This window comes from Takifugu rubripes, chromosome 8, assembly GCF_901000725.2.
Source record: "Takifugu rubripes chromosome 8, fTakRub1.2, whole genome shotgun sequence".
Lineage (NCBI taxonomy): Eukaryota > Metazoa > Chordata > Actinopteri > Tetraodontiformes > Tetraodontidae > Takifugu > Takifugu rubripes.
The window spans coordinates 8,996,241-9,021,232 of NC_042292.1; the positions used below are offsets into that span (position 1 = coordinate 8,996,241).

Sequence of the window (24,992 nt, forward strand, 5' to 3'; positions counted from 1 at the left end):
TTGTTATTTCAGACATATTTAGTTGTGGAAGAGACACATTTGTAACTCTTAGCTCAGTATTTCAGAGCCTTTTGAGTTTTAAAAAATCTCTTGAAGTGCAACTTTGTTATCAGGAAGGAGAAGTGTAAAGCTCTTTTGGGAATATGTGGAAACATTGTGAGACATGTTATGCTGAAACGATTCAAAATAATCCAGAAGAGCTCGTAAAATCCTCAGCACTTTACACGTTCTCTGCTTTTTTCCCTTTTGGTATCCTAGAGAAGAAAACATCACAGATGGCTGTCCTGATATTTGGTTTTAAAACATTCAAGTGAGTTTTCATCACATTTCCTGTCTAGTAAAAATCTACTTTTTCAGGAATAAAAGAGAGAAGTGCTCTGACAGCTCAGGACTGGATGAAGCAGGGTTGTTACAATCTAAGTGCTGTGTTGTTCCTAAAATTGATGCTGAATTGGTGAAGGGTTTGTGTGTTTTCCTTTTTTTTCCTCATTTAAATATACAAATAGCTGCCTTTCATCCGTTTTTACTTCTGTGATTCGCTGCCGGACGACTGTCAATATTCCCGCCGGAAAAGATTAATCTCATAGACAGAAATGGGAAAAGGGACGGAATCACTGAGTTGACACCCTGGGCGTTTGGTTTCATACAGTCCTCAGTCTGAATTTATCAGGATAGATCTCACACTGAATCAGCTGAATTGAAAGGCCCCATGACCTGCTGCTTCTGGAGGCTCTTATATTGGCCTTAATGGTCCCCGATGACTGTATCTGAGGACTTTTTCTCCAAATTTGGCCTGCAGGCAACAAGCCTGTCCCACAAGGAGCTTTCCATAGGAGGCACCAAGTTTTCAGGTCCGCCCAACTGAGCTTTTATATTCCCAATGGTGGAGAACAATCTCAGACCAGGTCTGTTGCCATTTTGAGCCACTGGGGGACCGTAGTTAGGCGAGGAGAACTCAGATTAATGTTCAAAAAAACTCTTATCGATTGAAAACGTCATGCCATGGGGCCTTTACCAGAATTATTTCTTTCTAATAAAGCTTGTGTTGTTTCAGATAAATGATCAATGCTTTGGCAAATACTTTAAGAAGGAACAGTGCAAAAATATCTCAATGATTGGCCTCGGGGGCTTAAGGCCATGGCTGGATCTGCTTTGGGTTGTGCGCCAGGTTCCACCGCAGTTTTCAATCCTCGTCCCCCTAGTGGAGGGATTCTGAATTGTCAACAGACCGTTCCAGTTTAAAGTGAAACAGTTCTGTCAGTTTTAGGGACTATCTATATTTGTCTTCCCCTAAACAGTAAAAAAACAACGAAAAACAAACAAAAAAACAACAACAACTGGCTCAATGACTAAAGCTCTGTTTAAAAAAAGGCACTAAGAAGCAGCGGAATCTGTGAATCATCTGGAGTTTTAATCCTAAAAGTCATCTGTGGAAGGTTGAAAAAGTGTTTTTGTTGTGCGTTTTTTTCATTTATACCCTGCTCTGCGAAGCCTCTGCGGAACAGTCAAGAGTTGAAATGAACAAAATCAAGACGCATTCTCAAAAAGGACAAAACAACAACAGCAACAATAAAATATAAAGGTAGGTAAATGTTTTCCTTCTGAGCGCTCAATATAGGAAACAGTTTTTTCCAGGTGCTGCGGGTCAGAGGTTTTTTTTGTGTTTTCTGGAGTGTCCTCATCCTTTATGCCAGGGAAACAAACTCCTCTGTTGCTGATCGGCTCTGAAAGCCTCACAACATCTCACATCCGTGAACAGAGGTGCTTGCCTGCTCATCTGTGTTACTTTTTTATAACTTACATTCTATTCATGCACTTTATCGACATGCTTCTACAAAAAATAAATCAAACTTGCTCTTTCCAAATCCACCACCAGGAGGAAAAGTGAGAATAAACACAGCAATTTCCATACAAACCTGAGGCTGACCTTTGAAAACTCAGAGTTTGCTCTAGAACCCGGAGACTAATATCACGTGATTCATCTGAACACCTCTGCATTAACGCAGATGTTTGCATGGAACATAATTAGCTGATTTAAATCTTTTAGTTAATAAGGTGGATAAAAGCCAATTCCCCTCAAACATCATCAACTTCTTTCTACGTGCAATCTTCTAAGATGGTTAAACACCTAAAATCATCTCTAGTCTTCCAATGTCACCGGATATTTCAACACAGAACTTTAAGAAAATCTCCCCCAAATGCAGACAGGTTAACACCAAGTTCCTTCCACCCAGTTTTAACCTGGATGTCAGTTATTTCTTTTTCAACAGGAGGTCTTCAACAGGATGATTCCTTGGAGGAAACAGCAGCTGACTGCAGTCACAGTGTGTGTTCTGTGCCACAAGGGGGCAGTAATGAGCTCAGAAGAAGGTGCTGGTAAACGTATGTGGCCGCTCACGGACGGTCTGAGATAAAGGATGAGGACCTTCGAAAAACATAAAAACAGGGGAAATGGCTTCTTTTCTGGGGTCACAAATGTAAGGACAGGCAAGAGAGGCAGACTTGTGGTTTCAATAGCTGAAGATGAGAGACGGAATGAGCTGAAGCCACATCTTTCCATCAACAATTCAGATCCAAATCAATCAGCTGGGGGAAGGGCGGGGGCTCCTATGACGGTGTTCGTTCAAAAAAATGTTTCTTCCTCTTCCGCAGCTGATCAAACATCCAGAACATAAAGAAGTTAACGTTGCAGAGATTCAGCTCCCTGACTGTCCTCGCCGATTCAGTCGCAGCCACAACCCTCTGCCATCCCGACCTCACCGTGGCTCAGTTGTTCTCCGAGTAGTAAGCGTTCCCGTTGGGCATCGAGGAGAAGGGGAAACCTCCATTCCCAGTAACTGGATGGACGTTGATCTGTGAAACCAGAAGATGCACATGGAGCAAAGATGTCTGCGTAGATTCTCAATCATCCAGGTCATAGATATCCAAGGTAGATTTATGTGTCAACTGGACTGTTTTTCTTATCATATGAAGACGTTTCACCTTCTATCAAGAAGGCTTCTTCAGTTCAGCACTGAAAGCACTGAAGAAGCCTGAAGAACTGAAGAAGCCTTCTGCATAGAAGGCAAACATCTTCAAACAAGAAGAAAAACAGTCCAGTTGACACAGAAAACTACCTTGGGGAGCAGACATCCCGTGGAAAATTGGAAGAGAAAAGACGAAACATTGACAACTTAGAGGTTACGGAGATTCTAATAACAAAAGCCAAACCTCACCAAACCTTTATATCGACTGCTGATTAACTCGCAGACATGTTTGCTAGTTGGAAACTGCAGACTGGAGCTCTGAATGAGCGTTTTCCCCTGCTGTTACCTGAGTGTGCGTGTCGCTGAAGCATAAGTACTGCTGCTGCTGCACCAGCAGGTCTTCGGGGCCGAGGGCCATGGTCGTTTTGCAGGTCAGCGTGCTCTCGTCAGGGTTCAAGACATTCGCCATCCCCGGGACGGCCACGCCTCCAGGAAGGCCGCGATAGAGACAGGAGGATTTGGAGCCCATCTGGTGAGCGCTGGGGTTAAGCATGTGGCGGGAGGGCGAGGACGGGGCAACGTCACCGAACATGCAGGTGCCCGAAGACACGTTCTGCTGAGCAGCATACGCGACATTAGGAGTCTCTGTGTTCTTAAACGGTGACGCGCCGTTGACGGCGTTCTGGACGGTGACAACGCCGTGAAGCGGGTCCCTCTGAAAGCCAGGCATCTGGTTGAGGCAGGCACCCACATGTTGGCGCCCATCAGAGGCGTGGTGATGAAGCTGCTGCTGATCCAGTGACCACGACGGTTTGTGACGATCACTGTTCTGGCTCTGAAGGGCAAAGTGTCCCTGAAGGCAGCTCGACGGATTTGCCGCAAACCCCTGCTGGCTTGGGTTATTATCCGCGTAAGAATCCACAAAGTGATCAACCTGATTGGAGTTGGAGCTCCAGTGGTTTCCTGGAGAGCTGAAAACCGGATTCTTGTCTTGGAGGCTGGCCGGGGTCCTCATCTGATGGCGGTTCTGGGTTGGCGGAGGCATCTGATTGAAGTGACCCTGGTTGGCCGGTGGCTGCCTGAGGGCAAACGCTCCGAGGCCGCTGTCCTCGACTATCGACTGATCTAGAGTGCAGGCGTCCCCTGGAAGACCAGAGCTTTGCTGGAAACCAATGTGCTGCAAAGTTGGACCGTCTAAACCAGCAGAGCACAGCTGGGGAGGGTCGATGTGGATGAGTTTCATTGTCCCGCAGACTGGAGCCCCCAGCTGGAAACTGAGCTGCCCTCTGTTGGGAAGCAGCTGGTTCTGGGGCTCGCCAGTCCAGCCAAAGTTCTGCTGTCCTGGGACCTCGTGATTGTGGCTCTGCAGGTCCAGCGGGGCCACGCAGGGCAGGATATCATCCAGCTGATCCAGCACCTTGAGCCCGCCCTCCCTCTGGAGCTGCTCTTCCACGTACATCAGGACGTCGTTGCTGAGAATGTCGCTGAGGTCGTCGCTCATGTCGCAGGTGCTCAGCTTCAGCAGGGTGCTCTCCCAACTCTTCAGCTCGTCGGGCTCCACGTCCAGAGCTCTGGTGAGCTCACTCTCCCCCAGGATCTGCTGCAGGCTGTCCATCATGTCCTGAACCGTGGCTTCCGACTTTGTCAGGCTTCCTGTCATGTGCTTGAACGTGGTGTCCAACCAGGCATCTCCAGGGACGCTGAGCGTGGCGTGAGTGTCCTTGAAGGCCAGATCGTCGATGGAGCCGACGGTGTTGTTGTGGTAGAGAGACTGGTCCTGGTTCATCATGCAGCCCAGGATGGAATTGGGGCTGACGGAGGAGTCGTCCAACTTCCTCTGTTTAGGGGCGGAGCAGGGATCGGGTGGTTCGATGGTGGGCGTGACATCATACAGCATCGCCTCCCCGGTGGCAAAATTAAAGGGTAACTGCAGCCGACGGAGATGCAGCTGCTCCTCCCCTTCTTCATTTCTGTCACAGACAAAAATTGCAGGCCGTTTTAAACCGTAACACCTTTTAAAACCAGCAAAAGGTCACAGTTTAGTAGAAACTGTCTCTTTGAACTCACGTCAAAGCTTTCTGTCGAGCCACGATGAAGTCCGGTTTCCCATCCTTGAAGACCAGTCTGGCGTTGGCCTGGACCCAGATCCACGTGCCGCTTTTGGCCAGCAGCCTGAAGACGGTGAAGCCGCTTTCTCCTGTTTTTATCACTGAATTCAACAGAGAAGAACCTTCATCGCTCATCTGTTATCAGACCTTTGGAAGCAAATCTAAGGTTGTGGAAAGACTGGAACTTACTCTTGATGTGGTTGTCGGCGCAGTACATCATGTCCGCGGCGTGGATGAAGTTGTAGCCGGAGCCTTTCATACACAGCTCGACTTCATTGTAACCCAGAACCATTTTGCCTCTAGAGAAGAATGAACATGTTGATTCAAGCAGAAATGTTTTCAACCATGAAGCGTCTCCTCTGCGTCTACCTGGTGTCGATGCCCATCGGCGTGAAGTCCAGCTTGTGTTTGGTCTGAAAGATCAAGGTCTTGGCGCGGATCTCCACGATGGACGGCGGCTGCATCGGCGTGGCGACGGCGAACAGAGCCAGCTGCGGGTGAACTAGCGTCCCGTCTTCCGCCATGCGGTTCTGGCCGTGGATGAATTTCAGACGGCCGTGGAAGTTCAGCGCCTTTCGGTCAGAAAACGATAAGGATCGAATGGCCTCGACATCTACAAGGAGAGTGTGTGAGAGTGTGTTCGGCGCCGTTGTGAGGTTTACCAGGAAGCCGGAGGAGTTGTCGAGGAGGCAGCGGAAACGGCAGCAGAAGTTTCTCTCCAGGAAGGACGAGTTTTCTGGAGGGATGGTCTGGGGGTCGTAGGCCATCACATTTGTGCTGATCTCAACAGAGCTCTGGTCACCTGCGGATTTAATTCGGTGGTTTAACACCATCAGTTCTAACACTTCCTGTGGGAAATTCATGTCTTGGAATGTTTATTATGTTTGCAGATTATTTTTCATTGCTGAGAAAAATTGCATAGTGCCACGTAGCGGGCCAGTTGCGTTACTACACAATCCTCATTTCACTGTTCTGACAAGAACAATTTAGCTTGCACTTTTTTTTCACTCATCCTGACAGAGACACAGGTGTGACACAGGTACACTGAACCCACTGGTGCTGTCGCCGGTGCCGTCTTGCTGGCTGCTGGTTGGGATGAAAGCGAAGTGGAGCTGTCTCCTGAAGAGAGCCCGATCGTCCGTGTGGATCAGCTCAAACACGCTCTGGTGGATGACGTCAGACTGAAAGCAGAAGAACAAAAGTACAAGCTGAGAAAAGAAGGAAACACATGAGGGCTCCCAGTGTTACCCAGTTAGCTGTACTTAGGACATGTTTATAGACAGGATCGTTAAAGGCGGTCGTACATACGGGTGACAATCCTAATAGTGGCTGTTGTAGTCCTGTCATACCTTTATTGCTGCCCTGTCCAAACCTTTTGTTTAGACGGAGTAGCAGGAGAAAGTGGGGGCGAGCAGCAGTCGGTGCCATAAGCCCCTTGGCTGGTCTCCAGCTATTATGGGCATATTAGCCTGGAAGTCTTGGCTGCAACGCTGAACTTGGCAGCAGGAACACAAATGTTGATGCTCACAGTCATGTAGGATTTCCCACAGCAGATTTAACACAGATTCACTCTCTCAGACTCTAATGATCGGCGGCAGCGGGTTCAGCAGATCCGCTCACACTCACATTTTTCTTTTACCTGACAGAGGAGATGAGGGCTGGCACGTCGACCAACAACCCCCCACCTCTACTGTCTGAAAAACTGAGTATGCCAACCTCAGTATGGTTAGTTAGAGAGTCCTCTGGGGCCACAAATTAAAGTTTTTCATTTACTAGCGCACATGGATTTAGCAGCAGCTCGAAGAAGAACCACAACTGCTTTGCTGTTGGCCTATTGACGTCTGTTAAAGAGTACTTTTGATTTCCGGCTCATCGTCTTACCTGGTGGAAGCCGAGGAAGTCCTGGATGGTCGGGGACGTGTAGAACACATAACCCTCAGCTGTCACCACCAACACGAAGCCGTTGAGGGCCTGAACATGGAAGAAAGAAGGTTACTCAGGGGTTCAACGCCTTCTATGATGTCTGAGAAGCCGAAGGTTCACCTGAAGCAGCAGGTCCCCCTCAGAGAAGCTGACTCCATCGATGGAGGTCGACTGGGAGGAGCCCGAGGAGCTGGAGGGATTGGAGGAAGACGGCAGCGGTGTCGAGATTTTCCCAAACATGATGCTGCGCTCACTGTTCCAGCTGGAGCCGTTCTGGCCATTCTTAATGGAGGCTGCAGGAGAGGGAACATCAGGACCCAAATGGAGATCATTTAATTGATTTCACTCATTTGTTTCTGTTTCAACCACGATCAGGCGAAAACGCAGAAGAGGAACTAAAACAAATAAAGAAACTTTTACTTTCCCAGACATATGAAAAGGTTTTTTAATGCATCCTGAAAGAAGAGAAATTGGATAATAACCTCTTATTATAAAAAAAAATGGAGCAGCGCAATCACATCTTGAAAACTGGGATTTCTTTATCTGCTGGATCATAAAGAATCACCAGTAGTATCGGTGTTTTCGACCCTCAAATGTGACACATCAACCAAATTTCTACAAGTCTTTTACTGTTTTTCACCGTGGCATCAACTGCTGAGCGTTTTGGGACTTCTGTTGAACCCAAGTGAAAAAAGAAAGTTACATTTGAGAATGAATCGATCTGTTTTGAGAACAAAATTACCCTGAAAACCAGAAGAAATCCGTCATTTTCTAATCTTTAGTGATCACGAAGGCTCCCGAGAACTAAATATTCCAATTGGTCTCGATGCTCTCATGCACGAAAATAGGATTTACTGTTCCATTCTGCTAAAAACCCAATTTGTTCCCCTTTTAGGGTCACCAGATAGTAAATCACAATAATATACCAATCTTACAGATGCTAAACAATCTTGTTATTTATCGGAAGTTTAACATCATCCTCCACACACAGCGAGCATGAACTCAGAGAACCTTTGTCTTTTTGTCCATAAATAAAGTTTTGGTTTCACTGTGGATTGTTTAATCAAGTGGAGACAGTGGAGACAAGTGGAACAGCTCAGGGGGATTCTGAGAAATATGTTAGCAACTTTGACGCTCGTTTTTACATTAACGTGCTATTCGGCATGTCAGGTTTCTTGGTACAAATCAAACAAGTTTGAAGAGAATTTTTCATTTGGCGCTGACACGAGCGCCAAACTCAGAGATCCAAGCTACAGCAGAATTTTATTACCTTCATATATCAGCGACTTGAGCCGAAGTTAGATTCTTTTACGGCTCATCTAGTTCAAACCGAATTGACATATAAACTCTTCAAATAGTAGCACATTAAAATAGATTCAAAAAATGTTCAGCCCTATTTTAATTATTCCCTTTTAAATTAGCAGTGTGCCACAGATTCGTTGAATGCTCTCTTTTTGAACTTTTAAAGCAATTTCCCAACACATGTTGTGAAACAAACGTGCCTAATTAAGATCTTCGTGTTATAACAGACTCGTTTTTAATCCCGTGGTGCCTCGCTCAGTTTCCTCTCGGGGAAGTTTTTCCCCCTGCGTCATGCCAAAATGTCTCACCGCTCCCACAGCGAGCTGAGAACAGCCCTTAACCTGATTTATGGCTAAACACAACTGCGCCAATCCATTTCATGCAATCTCACATTTCCATACTTTGAATGCAAAATCCTTTTTTCAGCCAGTTCTGTAGTTTGACATTAACGGAGGACATGCAAGTACTCTCACAAAGCACTGAGCTAATACCACCACCACCACAGAAACTCTGCCTGACATTTTTACGCCTCTGACTCAACAGAACCGCAAAACTGTTCCCTAAATTGAAAAAAGGTCATGTCAAGCTGCTTCTTTAGGGTCAAAAGTTTTTGTTATTGCCAAAAATGGTCAGAATAATGATATTTTAGTTAAAAAATGGACAGTTTCACAGCTAATTGGAAAAGTAGGCACATTTCAATTATCTTGACAAAAACAGAAAGGGGCAAAAAGATGGAAGAGCATTATTACAGGTCAACCAGTCTGAAAATTCACACCTCAAATCAGAAACCGCACCTAACCCCAACATTTAAGGCTGTTTCCAACACAAGATGTTGACCTCAGACCTCCGCTCCTAACATCAGCTTATCTCAGAGATGTCAATTCTCCCGTCTGACACTGAGTGTAAAAGTCACTGCTCAGTTATGAGCAAATATTCTGATCTCCTCCAAAGCCTGTGTCTGTATTACAGCTGTGTTGGTATTAGACAGCACTGAAACCGCTGCCATAATCCCCAAATCTAATCTTAATTTAAAACCTTCAGGAACACCAAGACAATGACTGGCAGTCTTTTGTTTCCTGATGTTTATTTAGACCTGACAAAAAGTGACATTTCCAACTGTAATATGCTCAAAATATGAAAACCTAATGAGATCAGCAAATGTGAACCGGCCGCCTACAAACGAAACACAAACAACATGTGGCGTGCACGAGGACAATGGCTGAGTGAAAGATGTGCATTACTCAACACAAACCGCAAGGTTTTTTAATACAATGTGTCCTCAGATTGTTGCCCCAGTGTGTGTGTGTGTGTGTGTGTGTGTGTGAGAAAGTGTCTGTCCAGGCATGTCAGGGAGCCAATAACACACGCATAGCTGGAGGCAACCTGATTTAGTTGGCTCAGCTGCTCGGCAACAATGAGCTATTTTAGTATCACAAAAACAGAACTTTAAAACGGGAAGAAAATACCAGCCTGGTGGAATTTCAGGTGTAAACTTTCACATGTGTGACTTCAACAAACACACAGGTGGGATAAAAACTGACAAAAACCAAGACATGTGAAGAATAACAGAAGGGTCCGTTGTAGGGGCCCTGAGGAACTCCTGGCTGTGATTAAAACCAGATCTCTGGTAGAGAGGCCAGATCTCTGGCTGGCAGAGGTGAAACCTGACCGGTCAAAGACCGAACTTATGAAGTCCCTCACCTGAACCACAGTGTGTCATTTCTCCTAAATCAGCGTTTCGGTGCATCTGAAGTTTTCTCCCAAGCTTAGCTCAGGTGACGTTTTCACACTAGCCAGACCCGGAAAAAAGCAGCGTCTCATAGGTTTCCAGGATGTGGACCCCTCCATCATCAAACCCATTAAACAGCTTGTGTAAATAGAACCACCTCTGCCGCCACCCCTCCTTCTGCCACACACCCTCACCCTTCTCCCTTTATCTCCCAACACCGTCTCTGGAGCACTTTTGTGGTTTCTGCCGGCTTTGAAACTCAAGATCTGAATGGAGCCATTGTTCTCCGTAGCTTTGGACTCGAGGATGGAGGGGGCAGATCACTGACACTCTCTCTGTGTCTCTGCAGGTCTGGACAGGACCGTCCAGGACAGAAACGTTCTTGTCTGGTGTTCAGATCTAAACATCCCTCTGAGTATTCCTCTCGCTGGGCTGGGTGTTGCTAACATGTGTCATCTGCTGCGGCGATGTGTGATGTTTCCTGTTTTGTTACGTTGGCTTTGATCGTTGATCATTGACACTGTTCTGCACAAACAGAACACGGACCACGTTTAATCCAGCACAAATGGCCATCGGACACGGAGCAGCTCTTTCCTAGTACAACGTCAGAATGACTAACACTCCTGCCGCGGTCATACAGTCGACTTTAAAAAGAGCAGATTCAGAAAAATAATTCAGAGAAAAATGCAGCTTTTTCTCTTTCACCTTTATTTCAAATGAAAACAGCGTCTGCAACCTGTTGTGATGCTGCAACTTCCTGCTCTTTAAGTCTGATAACCACGAACATTTCACCACAGCTCCACCCAAATGGCGAGCAGGTAGAAAACGGTAAAAACAGCCGCCATCTCTGTGACGAACCTGTGCTCTAGGTGTAAAACAGCAGCTTTCCAAGACCTATTTTCTGATCTGTCTGTCTTTAAGCTGCAGGCTTAAAGGGGTTCTATTCTGTCAAACACAGACACACACACACACAGACACACACACACACACACACACACACAACCAGAGCGCTGACCTCTGGCTCACTGTGTTAAGGCTGAGTCTGGTGGAGACATCTCAGCGTTTACATTCCAGTGTCTGAACAGCAGGTCACCTTAGCTGATACTAGACCTTACCCCCCCCACCCTGAACCCAACACACACACACACACACACACACACACACACACACACACACACACACACACCACACACACACCCACAGGGATAACACCGATCACTCAGTAAGTGAAAGTCAACATCATTAGTTCGCCTGTGCAAAACATCAATCTGTAGACGAGTTCAAGGCCGAAGAGTCTGGACAAACGGCATTGTGTGTTTCCAGGATGCCTCGCAGCCCTTCAGTCCACAGGAAGACATGCGCATCACATGGCCGAGTCAACCAGTGGTCAGGAAACTCATGACTTCTGAGAATGTCTGAAAACATAGATACAACCAAGATTCGACTTGTTCCTGGCACCGGTGCTGACAAAGCCCTTAAAAACAGACATCCCAGGGACCCTTTTTCATCATTTCATTTTTTTTAATTTTTTGACATTACTTTGGGAATTTCTATGTTTTATGAAAAAGTACAGTGAGTCTCTCACACTCACTTTACACTCGAAATATTGTCTCTTGCCCGGAACAGAAACGGGCACTGGTCCGACCCTGAAAGATCCATCCGAATGGGGGAGGGAAACGGTGGTGGCTCGTCACGCAGGGGACGGCCCCTCCCTTCCCAGCCGGGTCGCCTACAAGCTGGTGCTCTCGTTGGACAGTTCTCTGAGCTGTTTCCTCGTTTTGCCCATGTGCTTCTTCAACCGAAAGATCTCGGGGTCGGTCAGGTCCGATGCAGCTCTGTGTTTTATCCAGTGGCTGTCGGGGAAATATACCCCCAGGTCAGGGCCCCTCATGCCTTTAGTCTGTCTGAGGAAACTCTTGATCATACTTATGGGGTACAAATCATCCCTCTCACTGTCCACCGCCATGTTTGACAGTTCACTGCCATCAGACGTGTACTCCTGGTCGCTGGTGTCTGTGGCAGCGGCTGCATCCTCCAGTCTTCCAGCTTTTTTGTCTCCACTGTCCTTCACAACATTCTTCTGCTTTCTGCGCCGCTTTGTGGGAGCAGGCCACCATTCTGACACCCCCCCGCTGCCCTCACTTGTACCCTCACTCACCTCCCCCAGCTCACCTGTGCTAACATTCACCTCACCCTGCTCACCTGTGGTCATTCCTCCCTCACCCAGCTCGCCAGCCATTTTCCCTGGCGCCCCACGCTCAACTGTCTCCTGCCCCACTTCACCTACTGCTACACCCTGTTCACCGGTTTGACCCGTGTCTCCCATCTCTCCTGCGTCACCCAGTTCACTTATTTCACTCATTCCATCACCAGTCTCACCCATCCCCGCCTCACCACTCTCACCAGTCACCTCCACCACCATCTCCACATTCTCCCTCTCTCCACTCACCTCAGTCACACGCACACACTCACTCCGTTTTCTCTCTGCCTTTGACTGCATCTCCGCACCGGAGCAGCGGGGGGTCCCTCCGCACCGCCGACGCCTCGCCGCCGGAACGGGCCGCGGGGCCGGAGGTTCCGCCGCCACCGCGTCAAGGACGCCCCACAAACTCGCTAAACTAAGATAAAACTACGAGAACCCACAATAAATAAACTATATTCACTAACATTCACAATCACACAGTAAAGGACAGAAAAAGGAAAACACGTTTTACACAATTCCTCGTTCGCTCTCTCTCTCCCACTCACACACCACCAAAGAAAGAAAGAAAGAAAGAAAGAAAGAAAGAAAGAAAGAAAGAAAGAAAGAAAAACATACAAACGATGGAAATACGGCTAATTTGCAGCAGTGGCTGCTTATTTTCAAAGTCTCTCCCCTTCCAAAACACACTCTCATACACACACACACACACACACACACACTTAGCCTCGCGTGCGAACTTTCAATCCCCGACATCCTGAGTGGAGAAAGGAAAGGAAAGAGGCCGGGAGAGGAGAGGACGGAGAGGGGGGGCATTTAGCATGATTACACACACACACACACACACACACACACACACACACACACACACACACACACACACACACAGGCTGCCAATTCAACTGATATTCTTGCCTTGTTTTTGAATGGTTTGCATGATTTTCATTTTGGAACTGTTAAATGTTATTATTACAGTAGATGCAGGGAGGGGCCTGGGGGGGTGGTGCAGGGGGAGGAGCAGGGGGAGGAGACATACTGTAAGCTTCAGGGCAAGAAGAGTAGGTGAGAGGAAGAAAATGGAAACACTGAGGAGGTGAAGAGGTCAGATGGAGGCAAAATAGGAGGGGGGGGTGGAAAGAGGAAGGTGAGGGGGAGAAGTATGCGGCTCCATCGCTCTTATCGATGTCGTGCCATGGGCCCATTGAGAATGGGAAGTCTCACACACACACACACACACACACACACACACACACACACAGACACACACACACACACACAGAGTCTACAGCCCAGTTACATTAAAAACACCAATTTGGAGGTTCTGCCTGGTCCGAACGATCCTCTGTGCACCAGGACGACCACCAGAACAGAACCAAAGGCGGCTCGCAAAGGACCAAAAAGAATCAGCATAAACGCACTAAATCAGTCAAGACCTGCTGCTTTCACTTCACCTCAGCCCGTTTGTTTCCCATTAGGGTAATGTGTCTTGATCCAAAAACAGTGTGACAACTTCAAGTATAACTGGAGGCGGTTCCACCAGCGCTGTTATTGCTAGTGGCAGCTGTAATTTTAATCCAGTAAAGCCAGCATGACTCACTGGACTGGTGACTTCTGAGATCTGAACACCGCGTGAATCTCTGCGCCCTTAACAAAGGCCCCAGTTTGAGTCTCAAAGAACATCAGGTAACCGAGCCAGGACCAGAAATGAGCTACCGTCAACCTTAAATGGGATTAATGGAGCTCACAGTGGGACTGGTGAGGCGTTCCTCTACGGAGGACAGAAGGAAAGCGCTGATGGTGGAGCTCTCTTTGTGGGAGACGGGAAGTGAAAACCCCAGCAAAGCCCCCAGAGATCCCTGGATTTCCCTTTCCCTCCTTTCCTGGACTCATCCCTCCTCCCCTCTGACAAAATAAAGAATCAAGCTGTTCCTGCCGTAGATGTTCTGCAACTTTTTCTGGTGCATGGAAAAAGAAATATGCAAATTACATTTTCCTCAATTAGACAATCAGTCAGTTTGTGTAGGTGGTTGAAACAAATGTGCCCTTGGATTTCTGTATTCCATCATCACAGGTTCCTAGCTTCTGGCCAATCAAACACTGGCATCTAGCCAGTAAATGGGTTAGTCAGTTAGGTAGTTATTCAGTCAGTGATCCTGTCTTTTGGTAAACTAGTCAGTGTGCACGGCAGCCACTGATATCCTGGATTTAGTGTAAACCCTGAGTGTTGACTGACAGGCACTCAGCAGCAGACAGTCTGGGAAGGCAGCCAGTTGAGTTGCGTGTAAAGAGTTTATTTAGACAAGAGAGGGGGGGTGTGGGGGGGGGGGGGGGTGTTCAAAGAGTTTTTGTTCAGGCCTTGAGGGATCATTTGCGCCAAAGAGGGGAAAGAGGTCTCACTCCTGTCAGAAACCAAGAACCCGACAGAACAGTAGAACCCAACACAACCTGGCCTGACCAGACGTGAACGGTAACAAGCCGTGTCCTCCTGTCTGTGGCCAGACAAACAAATTAAACGTGCACATGCACGTGGACTGAAAATGGTCACGCGTGTGCAGACATGACTGTAAGTCAGTCACATGCAGGTACATGCAATAACCTACAAAAATGTACACAGAGGAAGAGAAGAATGTAATCACACACACCCAAAAGCAATACTACTCTGTTCCTGGCACTGGTGTGTGTGTGTGTTTGTGTTAGTGTGTGTGTGTGTGTGTGTGTGTGTAGGGGGGGGCATAATCACATAAACTAGATCTAAAAGTTTTGACAAAAGTGCTGACATGTTGCTTTACTGTAAACATGACATACGGCTGAAAATGAAACCTCCCATTTGTTAATTGTTGCATCAAGGAAATTAAAGTGTATTTGTCCCAAGAAGACTTTACCCATGAGCCTCTGTGCCTTCGCTCCATATCCAGTAAAAACACACAAAGATAAAGGAGGATGATCATCAAATGTCACCTCAGGTTGTGTCATCACAACCTGAAGTGACGAGAATGTAAATTCACTGACATGTCGGGAAGTTTATCTGACTCTACTCTACGGTGTGAATCATAGGAAAACCCAAGTCAGCAACTTCCTGCCTCAACACACAGCGGTGAGCGGTAAACCCCCCAACCACCACAGGCTCCTGTAAAACGGGGTCAATAAAACATCATCCTGCCCCAGTCTTCCCGCCGACCGTTCAGTTCCGAAATAAAAGTCTGACCTCGGCCCGGCCCGGAGAGGTCAGAGAAAACCGCCTGCTGCGGCGCAAAAACCCGGGAGAACTTGGATCCGGTCCAAATGAAATCAGGTCACATCTTGAAAATGAATGAGGGATGAATGAAACAATCGATTGGCCCATTTTTATCTCTGATGGTGGCAGGAGGCGGAAGTGGTGGCACTGTGGTGAAACACAGGCACACACACACACGCACACGCGCACGCGCACGCGCACACGCACACGCACGCACACACACACACACACACACACACACACACACACACACACACACACACACACACACACACACACACACACAGATATCCATCATGATCACTTCGTGTTGTTTCAGCAGATTCAAATGCAGGAGAAATCAGATAAAGCAAAAGGGGGATTCCAGCCATGAATCTGAGCCTCCTCCTGCACATCTGCTGCACCTCTGATATTCCTCTGAAGCGATATTACTAATTAAATGCTGACCTCTGACCTCTGCAGCTGGGAAAGCAGGAAGAAACCACGAAGAGTTTCCCCCCCCCCCCAAGAAGACAGTTTTGGCTTTGAGTAGATTCATTTTAAACCTTCATACGGTTAATTAGCCTCAAGCTAACTGGCCGTGATGCCACAGACGTCGCAGTTAAACGGAGGTTAGAGCGGGCAGAGATGACAACAGCCTCCAGCATCACGATGAGCGTGTGGACGAGCGACGGGAGGCTTGTGTTTACCCCTGGTGCCTCGTGGTGCGTTCGCTGTAAAGGATGAATCACAGAGGTGAGGACGCTGTCATGAATGCGGGAAAACAGGCCCGGTGAGTCTTCAGGAATGTTCCTCAAAGTCAAGCGCTGCGTCTCATCCTCCGCTCCTCATCGGGATGCAGGTACAAGTCAGAACAGCCCAGTTGGGACTTTCATCGATTTCACCAGTTCACGCAGGATCCACACTGCTTTTTTGGTCAAGATTGAGGTAAATAAACACCGCAGCGCTCTGCCCAGACAGCAACAGCCTCTCTTTTTTTCCAACATGCAAAGGCTACATCAGGCATCCATTTTCTTTTCCTAAATAGATTTATGGTGTTTAGGTACGACAGCGGTCCAATGTAAACTCTGCCTGGGCCTGGCCGCAGAACCCTCTGAACCTAAACAGTCCAAAGTGGGACCGGAGGCCAGCTGCTCATCCCCAGATGGAGTGACAGCGCCTCTGGATGGCATCAACGCAGAATGGGGTTTAAGCAACGATAAGCCGAGCGTGACATTTTGTCTGCTCCGTCGGTAAACACTGCCGCTCGGAGAGGAGAGGAGCCCAGGATTTGACAGTGCATCATGGGAAAGCTGCCGTATGGATTGTTTTACATCAGGCGGTTTTATCCATCGCCGTCTTTGCTCCAACCACAGAGGAAGATTCCTGACTGCGGCTTCTCACGGGACCTGGTTTTCACCGTCTGATTAAATCCGTCACATTCATCTCGTGCGTTTGTGACTTTAAAAAGAGGCAACAAACAGTGATGTCAGCTAATAATCCTTTTGTAATGCATCCCTTCTGTCTGGAAAACACTTCTAAATGGCATCTTTGTCCGTTTGGACTCGCTCAACCTGCAGCAAAACCTAAAAACAACAAAGTATTTGCACTTTCCATCACCTCATTGTTTCTGCGCGGTCTTCAGCATGACTCCGCCTGTCGCCCCACCAGCGGACGAGAGGCCGATCAGATTTAATTTGGCTTCATCCCGGAGCAGTAGTGCACAGAGAAGACTCCCTCCTCCTCCTCCTGTTGTTGTTTCGCCTGTTTCTCAGATCCACATTCATTCATGTGAATTCACCCTCCGGCCCTGTTTACAATCAGCTTCTCTCCTCCGCTTCACACCGCCACTTTCATTTGATTATTCTCACCAAGGCCGTCGGCCCGAGAGAGAAAATCATTTTTCAAGACAAAGAAGCAGAAATTTAGGAAAGAAAATCCCAAACTTGGATTCATTTTACGAAGTTAGAGTTAAACTTTATGTTCTTGGGCCGGAATGAAGATTCTGTCCGAAGGCCGGTGCTAAATAAGCTAATCTGCGTCACCTGATCCCTCAGAATCTGTCACCTTCTCCCCCAGCAGTGCCGGCAGGGCCGCGGGTTTTATTTGACAACTAAATATACACTTGCTAAAACTATTTTGTCGGAGGACTGTGGAACACATGGACGCTAATCACTTTAAGAGTTCCGTCAGCTGCTGTTAAACGAAGCCCAATGAGAAACACATGATCAGCTACCAATAAACACTCGGAGGGGGTGTGAGCCTTTTATGGGCGGGGTCACGCTGCAGCCTGCGTGCATCCAACTGTTAAACGTCTTAAACGTCACTGTTGACTTGAGCCCGTTCTTTATCACACACAGATTCCCACAGTAAAGACACTGGTTGGACCTCAGCTATGAACAAAAGTGGGATTCTGCTGACGCGTGAGGCCAAAAAGGAAAAACTCTGAGGAGATTTGGTTTGCAGGACGAACGCCACGTAACGCACATTCGCTTACGTGTCTCTTCGCTCTCATTTAAGTCCGTTTGTGACCACCGAGGGTTTCTGAAAGCAAAAACTATCTGAGGGTCTCAGGCAACGCACATACGGTGTTCACAGATAAAAGATGCCTTTTAGTGTGGGTTCAGGGCAAGATGTGCACAAGCTAGGCCAAATTAAATACGATGAGATGTTCAGAGATGGAAAGATCCTATTCTGAGGATCTTCTTTAGGAATAAAGACCCTGAATGATGCAGATTGTTTTGTTCTCCACGCTTTGGTTTGGAGTCTCAGAAGAATTCAGGATTGTTTGTATTGTATTGCACAGCACAGTTGCTAAAATAGGAGCTTGGTGGTAATGTGAGAACACCACACGTGCACATCGCTTCACCAATGCCCCTGCGCTTATATGGATCCAGACTGACCAAGACAACATCTTTAAAGCCATCCGCACGTCGAAAAAGGGCAATTTACTCTTGTTGCCTCCCCAGGCTGTTTTTTTTGGGGGGGGTAATCAAGATTATTTTAACGCATTATTTACAAATTATCCTGCTAAAACTGTAAAAAAAAAAAATGTAATAATTTTTTTTAAAAAGGTGGTTAATGCAGCATGTTTAAAGTTGTAATATCTGTGTGAATTAATGTGTAATATGTGTATGAATTAATGTGTAATATGTGTATGAATTAATGTGTAATATGTGTATGAATTAATGTGTAATATCTGTATGAATTAAGAATGTTTGAAATGTTTCATAGATATTTTTAACACACAGCCGACGTTTGCTGTTGTGGTTGGAGGACAGAGTTTATTTTAACATTTGCATGGCTTCCTGCAGGACTGTAAACAGTTAAAGTGGCGCTCTGCAGCGTGTGCAGCGGTTACACAACTACAGCCATTGTTTTGGTGCTCGGGCCCGGCAGCGAGGAAGGCCAGTTTGCCGACTTGTCTGAACCAGCTGGATAGAGGCGCCAGCTGCTTTCATCTGCAGGAGCTGAAGTATGTAAACAAGAGGACAAGATGGGCGCTCAGAACCGGGATGGAGGCCCATCGTTTTCATCCACAACCCCAGACGTGACCTCATTTCTCTGGTTTGTCCAGATGCACCTCATGACCGCAGTATTCCAACATGGATCAATACAAGGTGAACTGCTAACAATTAGCCGCAGAATCAGATGCTCTGCCACCATTTCTGTTGAGTCTAAGGTTTTGCTTTGATATGTATGTATTAAAAAAAGAAGTTTAAAATAGCTCTGTTGACAGCGCAAAAATAAAAGTGAAATAGTTTAACTTGTGCACAACAGGTGCAACAGCACAAACTTGAACTTGTCCTGGCACGACGTCGTGAAGGGGAGGGGAAAGGAGCTAGCTGAGAGGATGGTTACAACACAAATGGCATGGATGAAAAGCTAGCTGGTTAGCATGGCTAGATTGAGGATGCTAGATGACAACTATGCAGCTGGATCACAGGAATTCCTACATTATGGTGTGAACAGCTGGGGTGAATCCAGTCACAAACTGGGAGGGGTGTCTAAAGCTCAGAAGATTTCCTCTGATCCCTTTTTCCCTCAGTTTTCCTAGACATGACCGCTTCAAGGAGAAAAGACATTGAACATTCAGCTGGACAGGAAGCAGAATAACCAAATACTGCATCCACCTGTGCTTGGTTCAGGGGAAACAACTACTCAGGAGGGAGCCAATTCTTCTCTTTTACACACTGAACATTCTGCATTCAAAGCATTCAGTCCATTAGGAAGGCAATTACTAGAGATTTACTGTAGCATTAGCATGTTAGCACATCAGGATCTCTGCGACAGGTTTGCAAGTAACGTGCAATACGCACGTAAGTGACTGAGAACACTAAACAAGTGGAAACAGATTAGGACTGGGTCAGTGTTCAAGTGCTGTGTTATAAAAGGATGTGTGATGACAAATGGTTTGGGGCTATTCCACAAGATGTTTTCCTATAAATTTATTAAGAAACTAAATCTTCTTGACATCCTCCCTCACACCACTGGGAGGAATCATTCTTCTCCAAATGAGAACATTCCTGGCGTACGATCACAGCCGTTGAGATTTCTGACACATACTGTGCAAAAGCCTGGACAAAAACCCCCCGAAAAAAATCGCTCAGGTGGCAGCGCAGACGGGCCCGGCAGGCCATCGTTGCTGTAAACCATCTTCAGGCAAAAATTCCTGTCAGTTACCCAACTCTGATTTCAGAGATTAAAAACTATTTCCAGAAATGACGACGAGAAAAATGGGAGGAGGAATTGGGAAAACGTTCTTTTTGTGCTCATGCTTTGCCTTCAAGACGGGGAAAAAACAATAGAAGGCGAGCGCCGATGGAGGGGGAAGTGAGCGTCGGATTACGTTTGTGTGCAGCTCGTCTCCAGGACGATCTTTGTTGTCTGACCCGCTGATGATCACATTTCCAACATCCGAGAAAGTGAACTTTCAGCTTCTACGCAGCACTTAGCTGTAAAGCTAATTGAACCCCTCCCTGCTACAGACAGGAGTGGAAAATAGAGGGCTGACGACTTTAAATGTCAAGCTTGTTTCTGCTGTGTTTATTGTGTCGCTAACTGCGTTAAATATCTTGTTAGACATCTAATTTCTCATCTGGAACGACTTAAGTGTAAAACTCAACGCATTACGCAGAAGCCACAATTACAAAACCGCTGATTCCAGCCTGCTTTTTTCACACTTTTGGGGTATTAAGCATCAAAACGTGTCTCTGCTTCTGAGATTAGCCAGCATGCTAAAAAAAAAAAAGGGGGGGAACTGAAGTTGACGGCGAGTCTTTCGCTCATACGAGCCGGTGTGCACACAAGCATACAAGTTGGGCTGAGCATCGGATCGAGTTCCTGCTGCGACAAACCTTCGTCTGGCACTTTGGCAGCCTCTCGTTTCCTTTAATGACCTGCCTCACTCCTAAGTAAACTCTCATTCATAAGGTGAGGGGGCGGGGCCGACAGCCGAGCAGTAATTTTCCACCATAAAGCCCTCACCGAGCTGACTTCCCTGTCTTAAAAACCACAGCGGACCTGCAGCTCCGCACAGCGAGGAGCTGCACGAGGAGTCCTGAGGCTCCGCAACATTCAGCAAGTTTAACCCTTAAAGCAGCCGTCTCTCACGTGTAACGTTAGTGCACTATTAGACTTGCATGTTGTTCTCTTCCCACCAGAATCAGTAAAACGATTCAAAACAAGCACGGCAAACTAATCTGGCCTGATAACGAGCGTCCTGGTCGCCGCCATTACGTGAATTACCCTCATTGTTGGACGGCATGTCTGAGTAATCAAAGCTCTTGGCAGCAGCTTCTCATTACACAAGCGGCATCCATCAACAGATTATCGAATGAGAGGAGATGCTAACTTTGACCGACAGATTTGGGTCGATGAAGAGGAAGTGAAGTCAGGAAGCAGCTTGTTCCTCTGAGGAAAATGAGATCATGACAGCTCGGTAACTGTATCCTGACTCTGGAGCCCCTTTCAAAAAAAGGGGCTGCGCGTAGAAAAGCTGCCTGGATTCGAACTGCAGGCGATGTCAAGCGTCTCTGTTTCTGTGGTCACTGAAACAGAGAGAAAACTGAGTGCGAAACCTCCAGAGCTGCTGACGTCTATGAGATCTCTCGGCAGAGGGAAAGTGAGCAGGACCTCTCGGGTCGCGACCGTAGCCAGCTACAATCTATGCGACAAATAATCATTTCTTTTAAGAAACTAGCATTTCGCCAAACCAGAGCGTTAGCATGCAGCGGAACCGCCAAACACTCATCCAAACGCCATGGCAGTGCAGCTGGGCAGCCATCTTTGGGATTTCATGAACAGGTTGGGTCATATTTCTGCAACAGAGGCAACGACCGGAACCCCGATTGTCGAGAAAACTCCCACCTCACCTCAGAAAACTGTTTGGTTTTGCTTTAAACATAAAACCACACGCTGCCTCTCTACCTACCGTGAAAGCTCATCCTGCGGTCGCATTAGTGACCAATTTAGTCACAAGATGACAGCATACACGACTCTGTATTTAGCTAAACAATTGACATTGGTTGACTCATTATCTGCTTATTTTCCGGGAAGAGAGGCGAATGATTGCTGCTAACTCTGAACCCTGAAGCTGAAGTCATGCGCCTGAATTCTTTGCTGATGCATTTCTCAGAAAGAAACATGCAACGGCATCGCCAAATGTCAAACGGCCACATGGAAAAGTGAGCAGTGTGCAGCCAGGGATGCCAGAGTCTGCCAGTGGTCGTTTACTCATTAATTATCTCTGCTGAGGATTCAAATCAGCTGCTGTCGCGTGAATCCTGCCGAATCTCGGCGTTTAAAGCCTGAGCTCATCCTCCGGAGCGATTTTGGCAGGTTTTACTGCACGTGTTCGGGCTGTCTCGGTTATATTTGGACGCAGATATGTCCTGTGTTCCTGTGAGAGCGGCGCCGCGCCACGCCGCAGGCTGCACAGCACATCCTGTCCGCTGATTTCTCTTTAAAACAATGCCCGTCTTTTCTGATAATCCTCGCTCCACTTAGTCCGTTTTGTCCCAGCTGTGGCTGGATCAGAGGTTAGCAGACACCTTTCTCTGCACCGCCACTTCGCCCCAGGCGCTTCCGCCCGCCCTGACTTCCTCTGACAAACTTGACTTCCTGCAAGACGCAAAAAAGAGATTAGTCAACGTGTTTTACAGGTTTCCCCTGAGTTACCGACACACACGTGGAGCTCGGGTTCACTCGAGCATTCGCTCCATTCACATCAACACAAACGCTCTTTCCCACCGACTTGGTGTTAATGTAATCTTGAAGTTGCAGCACGTGGTGTAAAATGCCGACTTGTTTCCCCAGATTTGCACCTTCTGTCTGAGTGCACGTGCGTGGACGTCCCCGTTAGCCTCACCCGTGATCAAACGTCGGCTCCCTTGTGTTTGCAACCAATTTTGAATAAATGCAAATGTTGTTTGCACAGTCTAGATAAAAGAATAGATAAAAATCTGGATGAGGTCTAGCAGAAATATAGTCGAACCTGATATTTAAGCACAACCAGACTTTCAAGACGGTGACTCAGCACCAGCGTCCCTGCAATTATGAGGCACAAAGACGGGCTGTCAGGTGTGGGAGATGTGTAAAACATGAGTGGCAGCTCCGTCGGTGGCGCTGAGGGGACGCAGTGTCGGGCTGTTGCTCCGGCCGTCTCTCTGAGGGAAACGCTGCCGCGCAGAAAGAGAGCACGCCGATCAAAAGAAAACTGTTTCTCCCCCACAGGAACTTTACTATGACCGTATTTGGGGCCATATTCAATTAAGTTGACTTCCCGTTTTTTACACTGGGTATGTTCACACAGCTCCGATTAGACTGAGCCGGAACTGCAAATTTATCTGCAACTTTTAGCTTTTATGGACTTTTCAGACAAAGACGCAGATTTATCGACACGCACACTTCCAGGCCTGACGATTGTATTTCACCATTTTCAGGATGTGCACACAGGATTATTTAAAAATCCCATAATTGGCTGTCCATGAACTCCAGAATACACATTAAAATACACATCCTAAAATCCTTGACAGTCAGTAATTCTGTTGCTACAGGTATTATGCTAGCAAAGAAAACGGGCATAGAACAGGAGCTCCTCTCCTCTCCTCTCCTCTCCTCTCCTCTCCTCTCCTCTCCTCTCCTCTCCTCTCCTCTCCTCTCCTCTCCTCTCCTCTCCTCTCCCTAATTTAAGCCATCAATAATAGCTGTTTGGTGTCACAAACCTTTACAAAGATCACATCACCCTCGAAGCAGGTAAAGGAGACGTTCTCAGATCTACAGGAACTGACACAGTCATGCCACTGACATGTATGTGCGTTGTGTTTGTTTACCTTCTATGTACTCTGGTTTGTAGCTCCAGGCTGCACATACTGCATTACTGTAAGTTTAGTTTGAGAAAATCTCGCCTGGCATCGACTGCTTCCTCCAAGCTTGTTATTTTTGGAATCGTTAGACCTGAATTCCCCACTTCCAAACAGCAGCGAGAGGAAATGGTTTGACTGTAGAGGGGTAGATTACCCAGAATTCCACAGAACTTTCAATTATTTTCATAATTATCTGAGTTTGGATTATTTGATCCAAAAATAAGGCAGAGGCGAAGGTGCTCCTGCTGGTATCTACTGTACACACACGTAATAGCGGTGTTAACCAGACACCTGGACAGGTTTCTACACGAACAGCTGCCTGCTGTGTTTAGACTGCGATCATCTGTGCAGAGGGTCCACAGGGTCGATGTTATCACACTGGAGACATCGCACTCATCCCCGAAACCCGTGTTAGTACGCATGCCGGATGATAACGCTGTGAATCCAAGAAAATGAACTCAACTCTTCCACCAATGGTGTGAACAGCATAAATTCGAGCATCGGAAAAGTCAAGCTAGCATTTGCCCCCGTTAGCGTGTCATTTTTTATGTGCAAACACACAGTGATCCATTCATAAGTGCAAAGTTTGGGCTCCACGCCGATCATGCCATTCCTACTATAATAGTTTCTTCTTAGCTCAGCTGAGGCAACTTCTTAGTGTGGAGTTCAGATTCCGACCACACAAACATGTTTTGTTTCTTTTTACTCTTCATGGAAAACAGAGACGCGGGACGACTCTGGTGTCCGACGGGTCTGATCTACGAGGCCTGTTTCCCTAGTGGGGGTTCTTCAGGAACATTTATCCATTTCCTGCAGCAGCGTTTCACAACTCTTGTGGGACATTTTCAGATGTTTTTGTTTGTGCGTCTCCCTGTGCGAGACTGTCGGGGAAGACGCGGCATCACAACTGGGTCAGGGTGTGAAACGACGACACGGTTCCTACAAAACTGCTGCTGTTGCACTTTGGGCTGAGCCCATTGTCTATTAACACAGTTTTTGCGGAAGTGTAACTGCCTCAATCTTCAGATGAGGCTGGAGGCGTGGGACACTGTCTGCTGCTTGACTTATTACGATTCGGGGCAAATGTTGGCAAAGTTAAAACAGGAGCAACATCCGAGCCAACGCCATCCAACCTAGGTCAACGCACGACCTCCGAAAATGCAATTTTCCCAACCGGCCTTTAT

General features: G+C 47.1%; 1 protein-coding gene across 3 annotated transcripts in view; it reads right to left on the reverse strand.

The window, feature by feature from the left end:
• Positions 1 to 2,716: 2,716 nt before the first annotated feature.
• The window catches only part of ahr2b (aryl hydrocarbon receptor 2B), a 35,436-nt gene continuing 13,160 nt past the window's right edge, over positions 2,717 to 24,992 (reverse strand). For 2 of the 3 annotated variants that reach the window (XM_029839541.1, XM_029839542.1), the window contains 9 exons: positions 7,118 to 7,290; positions 6,956 to 7,045; positions 6,129 to 6,255; positions 5,737 to 5,876; positions 5,444 to 5,646; positions 5,264 to 5,373; positions 5,034 to 5,175; positions 3,313 to 4,936; positions 2,717 to 2,853 (listed from right to left, as the gene is read on the reverse strand). In XM_029839541.1, coding sequence (XP_029695401.1) covers positions 2,767 to 2,853; positions 3,313 to 4,936; positions 5,034 to 5,175; positions 5,264 to 5,373; positions 5,444 to 5,646; positions 5,737 to 5,876; positions 6,129 to 6,255; positions 6,956 to 7,045; positions 7,118 to 7,290 — 2,696 coding nt within the window. In that variant the 3' untranslated portion in view covers positions 2,717 to 2,766. 3 annotated transcript variants of the gene reach the window in all.